Genomic DNA, 16,083 nt, shown 5'->3' on the forward strand with positions numbered 1-16,083 from the left:
ATATACCACTTCATTGTCCGAGGTTCGGTTGCATAAGGAATAACCGTGCAGTGCAAAAAATGTGTTAGAGATAAAGCACAAACTTCAAAAGAAGAATACATTAAGTAATCTCCGTAGATGCGCTTATTCACAGGCTTTGGGGTTCTCTCTAGATCCAGGGTCACCCTTGGCATAATTCCAATTTTCGGGGGTAGGAAGCCCTTCCGTGGACACCTCTATTTTGCCACCTCTCTGGACCCAGGAAGGGTCAGAAGAAGGCAGCTCACAGACCCGTGCTCCGCAGCCCGCCACAGCTCTCCGCCCCTGGGGGCTCTCCCGACGGGGACCGACACCCCTGCAGACCACGCTCGGCGCACTCCTCGCAGGCTGCCTTAGTTCTCTCTTCCGCAGAACCCGCGAACCGCTTGGCCTCCGGGTCCAGGGGCGCTGCGGGGGCGGGGCGGCGGCGGGCTCCGAGGGCTGCCGGAAGGGGTGTGAGTGCGGGGGCGGGCTCCGCGCCGCCCCGCCCCAGGGAGGGAGCCCTGGGCGCCGCATCCTGGCGCCCGCCTCCGAAGCCGCTGCAGCCACTGCCGTCGGGGAAGGTCCCGGCGCTGACATGACATCGCGTGGCTCTCGCCCGGGCCCAAATTCGCGGCGCCCCGCGCAGTAGCCCCGCGAAGAGGCGGACTCGACGGTGCCGACCGCGAAGAAAATCAGGCGGGCGGCATGGAGGCGGCGCACCTGCTCACGGCCGCCGACGTGCTGAGGCACTTCTCGGTGACGGTCGAGAGCGGCCTAAGGCCGGAGCAGGTGTCTGACGCGCGGGAGCGCTACGGCCCCAACGGTGAGAGCGCGGGCCTGGCCGGGGAAGCTAGGGGCCGCACGCGCGGCGGTCTCAGTTTACTCTCCTACTCCGAAACCGGGGAGCGGTCCTCCCCCCTTACAGCCTTCGGTCCCCGGAGGCTGGCAGGAAGCGAGAGCTCCGGAAACTTCTGCAGATGCCTTTGGGGCGCTCGGAGGGGCTGTGCGGCCACCTTCGCGGGAGGTTGGGGCGGATTCCGGGTTTAGAGACCTGACGCCTGGCTCCCCTTCCCCCAAAACCTAGGGAACCGTGCGGTCCTTCCGAGCTTCCCACATACACCCCCGACCCTATCCACTCCCTTAAGCGTGAATCCAGGACTATGCGCTGTCCGCCCTGCAGCCTGCCCTCATCATGCAGATGCACACGCGGAGATCAGCTGGCCAGGGACCAGTCAGGGACCCTGAGACCCAGCCTCCCAGCTGGCCCTGAGGGTCTCCCTGAGGGCTCAGTAAAACCTGCAGAAGGTGCAGCTTGTCAGCTGGCAGCCTTGGTGCCCCCACCCCCACCCCCAGGTCTTCCTCTTTCAGCAGCCCAAGGCGGATGTGGCTGGCGGGAGTCAGTGGGGGCTTTGAACTGCTGAGGCAGGAGACCCACCTTTTGCGGGGGTTGGAGCGAGGCGGGGGCGGGGGGCGGGCCGACTCAAGACCTCACTCAGGGATTTGCCAGGGAATGCCTTTCCCTCTTGTGTGACCTGGAGCAACACCTGACCATCTCTGGGCTGGGAGGGAGCCTTCCCGCTATTGCTGTTTGGGTGGAAATGGCATTATTTCTTCCTCAGCTTCAAAGGAGTTTGTGATTCTCCACCTGCCAGAAGGCATAACAAATACCAAGTACTATCCAGATGGGGCCCCAGGCACATTTGGAGGCCCTGTGAAGGTGGAAAATGTGGAGATCCCCTCCTCAGGTCACTTGCCACTCTCTTCATCCACCCCCATGGCATTGGGCACAATGTTAGGGATCCAGATGAAAATGTCCCCTCCATCCCCAAAGTGCAGCCTGGACCCACTTTGTGTTAGGACTTGGGGCCTCACCCATTCAGGGATCCCAGCCAGCCAGAAGGGAGAGTGCTCGGGCCTGAGTGTCTCATGGCTCAGGGATGGCTAAAATTACTGAGAGCTGTCAGAAAGGAAGCTTTGGGTTTTGTATTGGCTTATGAAAACCACCTCTTATATAAATATTATCTTTCTGGAGCAGAAATCCTTTTCCGAAAAAATTAGTTGCTATATTTAGTTGAGCTGTGGGAGGAACTAGAGAGATAAATATTATTTAATATCCTCCATTAGTGACTTGGCAGGGAGGGTGTCATTGCTGCTAGAGGGCAAGACAGCAGGACCTGTCCCCGAACCTTGGGGTGGGGATGGGGGTTAGGGCAGCAGATCTGGGGTTCCATAGCCTCTTTTATGCTGCTGTGGCCTCCATCTTGGGAGTCCTGAATCCCAAGGAAAACTGGAGACCCAGCCTTTGGTTCTGCCTCCAGACGCCCTGTGTAGCCCTGGGAAACATCCCTCTTCTTCCTGGTTCCCATGTGTTCATTGATCCAGCAGGGGGCTGCCTGAGAAGGAGGGAACCTCTCCTTCCCTATGTTGTTTTGTGTGGGTAAGGGGATTTGGGGGTGAGAAAGCCACAGAGCATCTGTGTGAGGTGATGGATAAGGATGTTGGAGTATAGGTCCCCGAAGAGATGGATGTGCATTCAGGGGATGGCAGGTATGCAGCCATTGGTTGGGGGCTGTTGATGGGTTCCCCTGGTTCCCTTGTGTTTTGGTAATAATAATAAAAGCTAGTGATCACTGAGCACTTACTATGTGCCAGGCACTCTTCTTAACACTTTGCCTCTCTTTTTTATTCCCCCAAACAACTCCATGAAAACAACTGTTGTAACTCCCATTTTATGGAGGAGGTAACTGAGTCACCAGCATATTAGCTTGCCCAAGGTCACACAATACTTGGTAGAACTGGTACTGGGTACCTAACCCTCTTTAGCCTCACTTTTTCTGTCTGTGCAAGGGAGTCACTTGTTCCACAGGCCCTGGATCCGTGGTCTTGGTGGCTGTGCTAGGAGGTGGGTTAGCTAGGCAGTAGCTATGCCAGCAATGCCACCAGCCTCACAGGGCCCCAGAGATCCCTCGGATCACTGACTGGCTTCTTCCTTTGGAAGCATTTCAGGGCTCTGGAAGTCCTCAGGTGAGGAGATGGGAGCCAGTTGCCCCTTCCTGCCTCACACTCTTACTCTGATCAGCCCCAGCTGAAGAGGAGGCATGGGGGTCCTTTCTATAGGCACCGGGGAGGTCTTTCTCTCTTGGGTGATCTGGAGTGGTATACGCATCTCTTGGGTAGGGCTGACAGAGTTTTGAACCTTAGCTCTGCCCTCTTCATAGCTGTGTCATCCTAAATAAGCCACTTCTCCTCTCTCTGTCTTGATTTCCTCATCATAGGGTTGCTTGTAAGTGCGTACACCAAGCCATCCCTCCTTGTAGCAGAAGAGTCTGGGCCAGGCTCCAGGCCAGCTGGCTGGTGGGGGTGAGCCAAACCTACAGGTGGAGGGAAACACCCCAAGGACTAGTGTCCTCCCCCACCCAGGAGTCTATGCACCTGCAAAGTCGTTAGTGCTGGAAACCACAAAGAACTCATTTGCTTAAGTCCTAGGGTTTGCAAATTCTGCTGGTGGATGGAGGAAGGGAGGCTGTAAAGCAGGGACTGGAGGTCCTGCCCTGCCACCTTCTCTTCCTCCTTCCTCAGCAGTGCGGGTGAGTTTGCCACCCAGGAGTCCCCCATATGCACAGAACACAGCCTATCTCAACCAGTGAATAGACAATGTCCTCTGGAGCCCCAACAGGGCAGTGAGTAGGAGGCTCCTGGCCCAGCACCTCTTATGAGCATGCCCTGCTCTGTAGGTCCCAGAGGTGCCCACAGGACTCAGCTTCTTCTAGAGGCTTTCTACATCCTTTCAATTTTTTTTTTTTTAATGAAACTGTGCACAGAGTACAACCTTCAAAGGGTACAGAAGACATTATAAAGTCTCCCTAGACCTGTCCCCAACCACAGTGTTCCCAGTGCTGTGTATCTCCTTCCCAAGATATTCTGTGTACATACACATCTAGATCTGTGATCTTCTCTACGCAAACAGTAATGATCGTGAGTGCTGTTTTGGCCCTGTTTTTCCGTGATAATCACTCTTGGAGATGGTGCCATGTGGGGTCTGCAGTCTTCTTTGCAGAGTTTCATGTGGCTGTTGTAGTATTTCTTTGCCTGGCTTTTGGAGGGCACTTGAATTGTTCATAGCCTCTCCTATGACTCGTTACAAGGCATACTCTTGTCCTCACATCACTTGTCGCACACTTGTCAATATTGCCAAAGGTTAAATTCCTAGAAGTGGAATCCTTGGGTCAAAAGGCATGTGTAGTGTAAATTTGACAACTGTTACTAAGTTGTTCTCCTTAAAATAGACATGCCTGTTTCCACACCCCTGCACAAGGGCAGTGCATTACCGAACATTTTGATCCGTGCCCATCGGGTGGTAAAGAAAGGGTCTTCTCATAGTTTTACTTTGCATTTCACTGTTTACAAATGGGGTTGGGCATTTTTCCATATATTTAGGAGCTATTTGATTTCCTTGTGTCCTTGAACGGACTGCCCATCACCTTTGCTGGACATGAGCCAGAGCAAGAGGCTGAATGGTGTTGGGCTTCTCCTCCCAAGTGCACCAACACCCAGTGGTCCTGGAGAGCCCAGTGATATAGGAGTCATGCAAGATCCCAGAAGTCTGGGGTTGTTCCCCTTCTGGGGGAGGGTCTCTAACAGGAACCAGAGCCTGCTATCCTGGGCCTTACACTGCCCATCTGTGTCATGGATACATTGGCACCAGAGCTGCAGGTGGAAGGAATGGCCAGATTTAGATTACTGCCAGTGGTCCCTGGGGCTGTGACCTTATCTCCTGCCCTCCGCCCAGACCCCAGCTGGCCTCTGGAACTCAGAAAATACAGATGTGTGGCCCTTGGAAAATTGGCCAAGGGGAATGGGGCCAAGCAGGAGGACGGGGTGAGGTCTGAGTGGTCCAAATCGCTGGGTGGCCTCAGGAAGACTTGTCCCTCCTTGACCTCAGTGTCCTCCTTAGTTACAGACATGGAACCTCTAAAGAGATCTCCTGAAGACCTTTCAGGATGTGAAATGGCTCTGGGATCTGAGGGAGGTTTGTTTTGCTTGCAGGTGTTGGTCTTTCAGGCTTCCTTGTCGATTTCACGCCCACTGGCCCTCTTGGACAGTCTTAGAGCCCCCTCCCAGGAGCAGCCACCCCTCCCTTTGTACCAGGAGCTCCCTGAGGCAGGGCTGAGTCTGTCCACAGCACACAGCTGGCACACAGATGCTAAGCAATCCCGTTGCCAGGGTTTCCTAGTGCCAGATTGGCCAGGTTGGCTGTAGATCCCTGCACTGGGACAGCTGCTTCCCAAGGCCCCCTTGAGAGCAGGACCATGTTGTCCACTCTAGGTAGGTCCTTGAGACCCAGACAGGACCAGGTGGGCTGGGTGGGGTCTGCTCAGTGAAGGCGTCTCCCTGACTGTGCAAGTGGTGATTTAATTGCTCTGTAAACGTGACCTTTGAGGACGACCTTGGTGAGCTCTTGCCTCTCCAGGCTGGAACCGACATTTAGAAGTTGAAATACCAGTTTCCAATGTTTTGAGATGAGAAGAAAGGAGTCGAGAGGGTAGATTAGGAGAGCAGGTGGTGCATGGAGCCTAGGGCAGCCTTGGCCCTGCACCCCACTTCTCCTGGGCTCCAGGCACTGGGCCCAGGGCCTTTAGCTGAACCATGGGGCAACTGAGTAAACAATTAAACAATTCTGTGAGGCTCTTTGTGGACCCAGGGATGACTCAGCCCCTCCCCACCCTGGAAGTGCTCAAGTCAGGTGCGGGTGGCCCTGATACTGATGACTGGTCAAGAAGGACAGGGTGATAGGGAGAGGGGCTATCCAGGAAGCCTTCCTGAGAGGCTGGGGGTTAGGGAAGTGCAGAAGGAATGGCTTGAGCAAAATCTTGGAGCGGGAAAAAGCTCTAGCAAAACCAGGGAAGGTGGTAGCAATTCTGAGGCATTTCGCTTGGCTGGCAGATGGACATATGCCTAAGCCATAGGAGGATTCTGGATGGCCAGGTTCAGGCAGATCAAGGAAGGCCCTGAAGGTCATCCTAAGGTTGGTCTTAATTCTGCTGGCCAAGAAGAGCCATTGAAGGTCCATGAGTAGGGCACAGGCAGGGTCATTCACTCGCTCACAGATATTTTTGAGCACCTACTATATGCCAGGCACTGCTTCAGGCGTTGGAAACACTGGAAACACTGCACTTAACAAAAATCCTACTGGCATGGAGCTTCATTTTAATAACTAATATTATAGCTAGTGTTTATTGAGTACTTACCATGTGTGTGCCTGTTCTAAGAAATTTATGAATAGCATGTCATTTAATCTTCACAGTGACTTTAGGAGGAGTTACTATTATACTTATTTTGCAGATGGGAAACTGAGGCACAGAAGGGGTTAAGTAACTTTTCCATAGCCAGAGAACTATCAAGAGTTAGAGCAAGACATGAACTTAGCCCTCTGCGCCAGACTCCTTGCTCTAAACCATGAAGCTTCTCTGATCATATACTCCTCTTTGCCCCCCAGGACCCACAGACTAACTTCAGACCCCTCCAGGCCAGCCCCACATTGGGCATATGGGGGTGTAGGCCAACTCAATCTGGCATCAGTGACCCAGAGCAGGGCTTGTCTGGCAGGGTCCACCAGGTGAGAGGGCCAGAGCTACACTATTTCAGAAGAATAATGAGGGGTTACTTCCCACCAGGCAGGCCCAGCTAGGATGGGGGGCAGTGTTTCCTACTACCATCTTTTCCTGCACAGCCTGGCGAATGACATCGAGAGGCAGGCAGGGCTGGGCCATTCTCTCCATTGAAAAAGTGGGATATCTGGCACTGCTGAGGGCTCAACTCCCTCCCCAACACAGCCTGAGGATAGCAAGAGGGAAATAACATCTAACCGGGATGCCTGGGGAGAGGCTGGGAGGGTGCTCTCCATTTAATCGCTGCTAGTCTCCTGGCCCCTCCTAGTTCCTCCATGGCCCAGAGAGCCAGTCCTGTGAAGGGAAAGTTGGATTGTCTGGGGTCTTGGCAGGATTAGAATTTGAAGAAGACCAGGCCTGAGGAGACAGAGCCTAGTAACTCTCAAAAAACGCTCACTAAAACCACCTGTGAGGATAGCAGAGCCTTTTGGGGCAGGGCTGATTTAGCTAGTGGTTCTGGGGTCACAATGGAGGGGTGAGTTAGTCGATGGGGTGAGGGCATCCAACCTAACAATCGGGACATAGGATGCCAAGTTCTCTCTCTCAAGTAACTTTGGCCAGGGAAGGCAGTGGGATGGGTAGGAAGGCAGAGCAGCTTAGGAGCTAATCAGGAGGTGCCAAGCAGGGGGACAAAAGCCAGACCACCTGAGTTCAGGGCTGCCACCTCCCAGCTGTATGACCACAAACTAGTCCTTCAACCTCTCTGTGCCTCAGTTGTCTGCTCTATAAAATGGGAATAATAATTGTCTCTTCCTTGTCAGGTTGTTGGGGATTCCCGTGAGAGTTCAAGCACTAGATGATGCATGGGACCTGGCACACTCAACACTAATAATTCCGCTGTAGTTTTCTAGCTGTGGAGGGCCCTCGTGTATGCTTTGTGTATGATACCTCCCCATCGATCTCCGGAAATAATGGAGGTAGAGCACTTGGCACGCTGCTTAGGACATAGAAGGTGCTCAGTAAATGTGGTTTTTATTAATAATGATGATAATCCTCACAGCAGCCCTTCAGGTTTTGGCTGGGGACCCTACCTTCCAAATGAGGTTCAGGACTGCACTGGGGAGCCAGCTGCTCAGGCAAGACTAGAAGCGTGTACATTGTCTGTGCAGAGGTAGGCAGGGCATCTTCTGTGACCTCGTGGCTGGCTGAGCCTTCCCCAAGGGAGTGGGTAAGGGTAGAAGGGGAACCTTGTAGGTCTGGGGAGAAGGGGGTGCCAGTCAGGATCCAGGAACAAACCCCATGTCTCAATGACTTAAAACAATACAGGTCATTTCTTCCTCACACTGTATGTATATACATATCTCAGTGGCAGGTTATCTGGGGGCTTCATGTTTCCTATACTCTGTGATTCTGGTTCACAGAGCAGACACCATCTCACAGGTTGCTGGTTACTGGGCCACAGAGGACCAGAGAGCTCTAGATCTGCACTGTCCAATACGCAGCCACTAGCCTTGGGTGGTTCTTTAAATTTAAAGGAATGAGAATTAAGTAGAATTTAAAATTTGGCTCCTCACTCACATTAACCACATTGCCAGTGCTCGGTAGGTGTGTGCAGTTAGTAGCTACCGTATGAGACAGTGCAGCTAAAGGGCACTTCCATCAGCACAGAAAGTTCTCCAGGACACTGCCTTTCTAACTCCAGAGTCTCCTGCCACCACGTTAGTGCCCCTGCCCAGAACTAACTTGCATCCTTCTTTTTGTAACTTGCATGACGTCCGCAGTCCTACTATGTGTGCACAAAGGGGAAAGAATCAGAAGTATCTGGGGGAACAAATGACCACCAAAGAGTGGCTCCTGAGTCACATTTTGGGTCAGAATGCAGAAGGGGAGAACATGAGAGATCACCCAGACAGACAGAGGGCAGCTTGTGGGGAACTCGAGCTGCTCTGTGTGCCCTGTGACATTGCTTCCCAACCCCAGGCCTTGACCCTGCCCAGAAAAAATGCCCTTATACAGTGGTCTAGGGGCTACATACCTGACATAGGGTAGGGGTGAGGGAGACCACAAGAGGGATTCAGGTTAATCTTATGGATAAACTCTTCCTCTGGTCAGGAACTTTGAAGGCATTCACAGAGGTAGGGGGTTTAGAAGTCTCTCCTGGGTAGAGCGTGGCAGAAGCAGACTGATGTGTGTCATGAGGTTAGAACAGTTCTGTGCCAAGGCTGGTGCATGGCAGAGATGACCTCTACAGGACCCTGCTCCATTGGAGAACTGGCCCAGAAAACCAGACCTGGCCCTCCCCCCTGCCTTTCCTGTTCACTTCAGCTAAATAGATCAGAAGGAAAAAGTCTGTTTGATTTTAATCTCAATGCAGGACACTGGAGATTACATTTTCCACGGAAAATGTCAGCTGTTGCCTAAAATAAGACTAGGGAGAAAAAGCTAGAAAATGTATTTTTAGGTTATATGTTTCCCTCCTGGGTTCCTGCAGTCCAGTGGGCTGCTTGATACTCTCCATGGTTCAGCTGCCAGGTGCCCCAGATCTTCCACACAGATGGTCTCAGGAGAGGGCTCCCACAGGAAAACTCTTTGCTGATACCTGAGTGAAAAACAGGTGGGCAGATACAAGGACCTGTGTCAAGAAGGAGGAAGAAGAAGGCAGAGCCAGCCTAGGGTAGAGGCTCAGAGTCTGCATTGCTCACAAGCTCCCAGGTGATGTCAATGCTGCTGGTCTGGAAACTCTACTCAGCAGCGGGGCTCGGGTAGGCTTAGTCTGGGAGGCACCCCAGACAGGCCTCAGCAGGACCTAAGCTCAGCCTATGGAGAGAGAGGCCCATTGGAATCCACCCTTTGAGGCCCAGCTCCTGCCTCTTCCCATAGACCTGCCTATTTGCTGTGTGATCTTGTTCAAGTCATGTTTCCACCCTGGGTCTCGGTTCTTGCAGCTGTGAAACAGGGTGAACACCTGCCCTGTCAACCTTTGGGCTGTTGGGAAGGAAGATTTAAAGACTTCAGGTACCCAGGTAGCCCACTCTGTCTGGAATAAAAAGTGCTTCAGGAAATGTAAGAGATACAAATAGAGCTTGTAAAGTGACAGCAGGTCCTGGTGGTGTTTGGGAACATCATTCCTCAGAATGTTCTGTGGGTTGCAGACTGGACATATGGGATGGGGCTTGCCCCCAAGTAGAGGGGTTGGGAGGGGACAAGTTGAGACTCAACCTCCAGAAACTGAACCATGGCAGGTTAGACACTGCCTGGGATGCTGGCTGCTGAGGTCGTGTCGGAGGGAACCCCCACATAGGGCAGGGCTCAGCAGGCTGGCCTGGCCATGCTGTAGGCCTTACCTCAGTGCTCCTGGAGGAGCAGGTATGTCAGAGGTGGCCTGGGCTGATGTTCTCAATTTGAGGGAGGGACTCCCTTGCTGTGGCCATGTGGGGCCTTGAATAGGATGTGCAGCCATCTGAGAAAGAGCACTACAGGGGAGCTGTCAACTTACTGTGATCTCAGGGGTCCCGTCTCTCCTCCAGTTTGCTCCATTACTCCTCTGTACATGGGGGAGGGACCAGAAGGGCCCTCCTGGCTCTGATCTTGTCAGGCCATACCAGATCTTCCTTAACCAGGGTGGGATGAAGTGAGTGGAGGAATGGAAGCCTCTGGGCTCAGACCATCCATTCTGTGACCTCAGAGAGCTGTGGGAGCATGACTAGACCATTATGAAGGCCCGGGTAGGCACAGCTGGGAGAACGGCTGAGGCTCCTCCATGGTCCTACTGCATAATTCGGTTATCTCTTGTCTCCTCATGGCTCCTGTGGCTTGCCTGGATCCTGAAGAGCTCCCAGCTGAGGAAGGTGAGTCTTGGGCCAGGGCAGGCTGCAAGGCCTTGAGCCATTCACTCTCGGGTTGTGTCCCTCCCTCTTCCCAACAGAGTGAGGATTTGCTGACACGCACCCCCCCACCACCACCAGTATCACCCACCTATGCCTCTAAGGCCTCAGGCTCTTGCTCTTTGAATGGTAGGGAGGGAGTGGGCCAGGTGGTCTCCTAGGTGGTCCCAGCTCTGAATGAGGGTAGGTCAGTTGGTAAGGGACCCAAGGTTTACATGGTGCTCCAATTCTCAGGGAAGTCCCTGTGGGAGCTGGTGCTGGAACAGTTTGAGGACCTCCTGGTGCGCATCCTGCTGTTGGCTGCCCTGGTCTCCTTCGTAAGTAAGGCCCCATCGCACAGCATCAGAAAGCCTGGAAGGGAAAGCCAGGTGGGGGCAGTGCTCAGAGGCCCAGACTCTGAACTAGAGGTCTGTTCTCTCAGCCATGGACATCCCTGGGCCTCTACCCATCCCCTTCCTTGCTCAGACTTCAGCTTCCCTTGCCTGAACCCTCAAAGCCTGCCCCCTACACACTGGACTGCTCCCATCTGTCCCCTTCCACTCTGGCTGTCAGAGTGAGCTTTCAGAAGCACAGGTATGATCCCTACCCCTCCCTGTCTTAGGGCACAACCTAAGCACTCAACCACAGCACTGTTGACATTTTGGACCAGATAATTCTTTGTCTGGAGGCTGTCCTATGAGCTCGGGAATATTTAGAAGCATTCGGAAGCATTCCGGACCTCTACTCACCAATGCCAGTGGTACTGCCCAGTTGTGACAGTCTAAAGTCTCCAGATATTGCCAAATTATCCTTCGTGGAGAGCCCCTTCCATGGCTTCCAGTGCCCCACAGAAGAATGTGGGCCTTAACCTCTTACAGCTTGTCTGTGGCTGCTCTCCTTTTGCCCTTCCCCCATTCTTACTGCCTGAACCCCTCCTGGACCTTGCTGGGCCCTGGGGAGGTGGAACACTACTTGTCACTGATGGCTGAGCAGCAGAAATCCGAAGGTAATGCAGGGAAATGGCCACCCTGAGAGTGGATGCAGTTCCTGCTCTTGGCCCTGTGCCCAGCAGGGCCTGGGGAGGAGACCTCATGTTGGTGACATGGAGTGCAGGGAAGCAGGGGCCCAGCCAGCTGTGTCTGGCCTTCCTGGCAACTGTTCTTGTGGAAACTGATGACTCTTACAGAGAAAAAAGCCTGTCGGGGCAGGTGCCTTATAACAGCTTAGCTAAAATGGTGTCAGCACCCCTCCACAGTGCGATGGACACTCTGAGACCTGTGGAAGGGAGTGAGAAGTACCCCCCTTGGGCCAAGAGGTGGGAATAGGACTTTAACCAGGTATTCTACCTCCAGGCCTGGGCTCTGGCTGGAGTTATGCCTCTCTGGCCAATGGACTTCAAAATGAGCCTGTAGCGGGAGCATCTGGGTTTGCTAACACACGGACTGCAGGGCCTCACCCCAAAGTTACTGACACAGGAAGACTGGGATAGACCCCGAGAATTGCGTTTTTAGCAAGTTTCCACGGGATACTGCGGTTGCCAGTCTGGCATCAAACTTGGAAAACCACAACTAGGCAGAGAATGAGACCTCCAGCTGTACAACTGCCCCACATCCTGAAAGTTGGCTGGGTGGGGCGTGAATGGTGGCAGTCACTGCCTACAGATAAGCCAAGGCCTCCGTGCAGCCCTCTCCCAGCCCAGGCCTCCCCAGGGCTATCTCTTCCAAGGCAGGAGGCAGCAGACCCAGAGTATAAAGGAAATAGGGAGCAGCCCCTGGGCCACAGAAGAGCCCCAGCTCACCAGCTCTGACTCCATAGGTCCTGGCCTGCTTCGAAGAGGGCGAAGAAACCACAACAGCCTTCGTGGAGCCCCTGGTCATCATGCTGATCCTTGTGGCCAACGCTATCGTGGGCGTATGGCAGGTGGGAGGCACAGAGGAGGGCCTGGGCCTTCAGGTGTCCCGGCTGTTCCATGTGACCGCCACTTGGTGTTAAGAGTCCTGCAGCTCCATCCCGGGCGCCAGGGGTGTCATTCCAAGGGGTCAGCCTGCGAGGGCCAGTGAGGGCAGACCACCTACCTGCCTCCTGTTCTATAGGAACGCAATGCTGAGAGTGCCATTGAGGCCTTGAAGGAGTATGAGCCTGAGATGGGCAAGGTGATCCGCTCAGACCGCAAAGGTGTGCAGAGGGTCCGAGCCCGGGACATCGTCCCTGGAGACATCGTAGAGGTGGCAGGTACACTGGGGGTGTCTTTCCATTATGCGATGGTGGTGAGCCCTTCCCTCTCTGTACTCCCATCTTTCTGGCTATATACACAGAGCGGGGAGCTGTGGGGTCCTTCCAAAGCTCTTCGGCCAAAACCTTGTTGGACAGATAAGGACACTGTGAGCGAAGGAGCAGCGTCTATCTCAGGGATCACAGCCTAGGCCCCTACCTCTCACCCTTGGTTCCTGGCAGTCCTCCTGGCTCTGCCAAGGGGTGGTGCCCAAAGCCACACTCGGCCACTCCCTCTCCACAGTGGGAGACAAAGTACCCGCTGACCTCCGCCTCATCGAGATCAAGTCCACCACCCTGAGAGTGGACCAGTCCATCCTGACAGGTGAGGCCCAGAGGCCAGGGCTGAGCAGGGCTGAGCAGGGCTGAGCAGGTCCAGGCATGGGGGTGTCTTCATGTAGGGTTTCCCATTTCTGATTCCATGACCAGGTGAATCCGTGTCTGTCACCAAGCACACAGATGCCATCCAAGATCCCAGAGCTGTGAACCAGGACAAGAAGAACATGCTATTCTCTGTAAGTTCCTGGGATGGCTGGGGCCTTTGTCTGGACACTGATAATAAAAACTTTAACATTCAATCATTTAAAGCCCAACAAGAATGAACCTCATCAATTATTGACAATATGTACAAATTTATAGTACTGGTAACAGCTTGTGTTTACTCAAGCCTGTGTGCCTGCAACTGTTCTAAGGCCTTTACATATATTTAGTCCTCACGGTGCTTTTAAAATAAGTACTCTTGTTATTTGCATTTTCCAGGTCACACAGCCAGTGAATGGTAGAGCTGGGATGTGAACTCAGACATTCTGAATCCAGAGCTTTTCCTCTTACCTGCTAGGCTTATCCTGCTTTAAACTGGAGAGGGACAGAGCTAGCCTATAATCACCCAGTGGAGATTCCTCTAGTGATAAGCGTTGTCAAAGTGGTGGAGTCCATTTCTCAGATGGGAAAACCAGCTCAGCACTGGTGGGCATGATAGGCCTCTGAGGCCTCAGAGAGAGCACTGATGCTTACAAGCTGCCCAGAAACAGCCTGAAGCTGAACATAGAAGCCACAAGGATGGGTCAGGCCATTTGGCCGTGGCCCAGGGCACCAAGTTATAAGGCTAGAAAACCTCCCCAGAAGCGGACAGAGATGGAGAAAGCAATAATCACCCAGAGTTCTTAAGGCGACCCCTCCTGCTTAGATGTATGGAAGCCTTAGACAAGCTGCTTTGAAGTGAGGAGGGCACTCTACAAGGCAAGATCAAGCATCAGCAGCTGTCACTAGGCAGCTTTCTAAGGAAGACGCTCTGGCTAACTGCAGATTATTTCCTTAGCTGAGGGGCCTGCAAGTGGGCAGACGCATGGGGGAGTGGAAGTTTCGTTGCTCAGGACAAAAGAAGAGAAGCTGAGGTTACGAGAGGACCCTACCTTTTCTCCAGCTTCAGCACAGGGCACCTTTCTGAAGGGTACCACGTCATTAGCCTCCTCTGAGCAGCTCCTTTCTTGAACCATTTTATACAAGCTAGAAGCTCAAGGCTAATTAGCCTTTTTACCGGGACTTAGGGATTTTACGTGGGCCTTGGGATTGGATGGACTTAAGCTCAGATTTTCTGGATTCTTCAGCAAATATTTACAGATCATTTACCTAGGATCACAGTCAGCCTGGCACTCCCATGTGGCCACGTTGGCTTTTTACAAATCACATTTTTTTTTTTAAAGATTTTATTTATTTATTTGACAGAGAGAGATCACAAGTAGGCAGAGAGGCAGGCAGAGAGAGATGAGGAAGCAGGCTCCTTGCTGAGCAGAGAGCCCGATGTGGGACTCGATCCCAGGACCCCGAGATCATGACCTGAGCCGAAGGCAGCGGCTTAACCCACTGAGCCACCCAGGCGCCCCTACAAATCACATTTTTATAGGTTGGTATTGCGCTGTGCTAGTCGGTCACATAGTCTGTATTGGTCCAGTGCTTCGTGTGCCAGACCTCGTGATAGGCACTGGGGATACAGTGCTGAACCAAGTCCTTGCCTTCGTGGAGCTAACACTGTCATGGGGATGCCAGCCACGGCTTAGCACTAGATAGCTTCGTAAGCCTGGGAGCATTAAGTGACATGGAGAAAAAAACAAGCCAAGTAGGGGGATAGGAATGCTCTGGTACCCTGAAGAGATCAAGGGGTCCCAGGCCCCTGCGGGGATGCTAAGCAGCCCTCCTTGTCTCTCCGTTGGCCAGGGCACCAACATTGCATCGGGGAAGGCCCTGGGCGTGGCAGTGGCCACAGGCCTGCATACAGAGCTGGGGAAGATCAGGAGCCAGATGGTGGCAGTGGAGCCAGAGCGGACGCCACTGCAGCGCAAGTTGGATGAGTTTGGGCGGCAGCTGTCCCATGCCATCTCCGTGATCTGTGTGGCTGTGTGGGTCATCAACATTGGCCACTTTGCCGACCCGGCCCATGGTGGCTCCTGGCTCCGTGGCGCCGTCTACTACTTCAAGATTGCTGTGGCCCTGGCGGTGGCCGCCATCCCTGAGGGCCTCCCGGCTGTTATCACTACATGCCTGGCTCTGGGCACACGGCGTATGGCACGCAAGAATGCCATTGTGCGGAGCCTGCCATCTGTGGAGACCCTGGGCTGCACCTCCGTCATCTGCTCTGACAAGACGGGCACCCTCACCACCAACCAGATGTCTGTGTGCCGGGTGAGTGGCTGCAGCCGGCTTGGGGTCCCACTGGTGTTGCTGTGTGAAGCTCAGCAGGCTGAACTCCTTCTTGGGGCTGCCCCCGACTCCTTTTTGGCAGGGGATGGAGGAGAGAACCTGTGGGCTGCCCGCAAGGTGGGGAGCAGATCCTTTTTCATGGGGCAGAGCAGCAAGGTCTGGCCAGATGTGTATCACTAGGACCCAGATATCACTGTACGGCCCTGGCAGGTCATTGTCTGTCTGTGAACCTCAGTTTCTTCATCTGAAGTTTGGGTATGCAAGCTTGGACAGACAACCATAAAGGATACCGCAGGGGGTCAACTACAGCCTTGGCATCTGAGCCAAGCTGGGCCTGGACCCAACCAAGTTCTGTCCCGGTCCTCCATCACTTCACAGTCGATGCCCGTCACCAGTCACCAGATATGCCAGCTCCAGTGACCTGGGCAGGGCTGGGAAAGGAATTATTCATTTCCTGGCCTTCAATCCCAGATCCTGGGCTTGTTGCCTGTATGTTCCAGGCATTCTGGCTGAAACTCCAGTAGGCCTATGGGGCAGAGGGGTGGGTGGGTAGTGGTGAATGCTGTGGGTTTCCCACCCCTCTTAGAGTCCCCAGTCATTCTTCTCCCACATCTGCTCCCATGATCTGCCCACTGGGAAACTCA

The 16,083-nt window shown here is 53.7% G+C and overlaps 1 protein-coding gene across 8 annotated transcripts in view; it reads left to right on the forward strand.

Annotated features, from left to right (window-relative positions):
- Positions 1–513: 513 nt before the first annotated feature.
- The window catches only part of ATP2A3 (ATPase sarcoplasmic/endoplasmic reticulum Ca2+ transporting 3), a 40,106-nt gene continuing 24,536 nt past the window's right edge, over positions 514–16,083 (forward strand). For 5 of the 8 annotated variants that reach the window (XM_032319644.1, XM_032319645.1, XM_032319646.1 and 2 more), the window contains exons 1-8: positions 515–823; positions 10,439–10,456; positions 10,727–10,809; positions 12,287–12,391; positions 12,565–12,703; positions 12,987–13,067; positions 13,172–13,257; positions 14,957–15,421. In XM_032319644.1, the coding sequence (XP_032175535.1) occupies positions 706–823; positions 10,439–10,456; positions 10,727–10,809; positions 12,287–12,391; positions 12,565–12,703; positions 12,987–13,067; positions 13,172–13,257; positions 14,957–15,421 (1,095 nt within the window). In that variant the 5' untranslated portion in view covers positions 515–705. Of the gene's footprint in view, positions 824–9,553; positions 9,672–10,438; positions 10,457–10,726; positions 10,810–12,286; positions 12,392–12,564; positions 12,704–12,986; positions 13,068–13,171; positions 13,258–14,956; positions 15,422–16,083 lie in introns of all 8 variants that reach the window. The other 3 variants (XM_032319648.1, XM_032319649.1, XM_032319647.1) reach the window with 3 other exon arrangements.

This window comes from Mustela erminea, chromosome 18, assembly GCF_009829155.1.
Source record: "Mustela erminea isolate mMusErm1 chromosome 18, mMusErm1.Pri, whole genome shotgun sequence".
NCBI classification, from domain to species: Eukaryota; Metazoa; Chordata; class Mammalia; order Carnivora; family Mustelidae; genus Mustela; species Mustela erminea.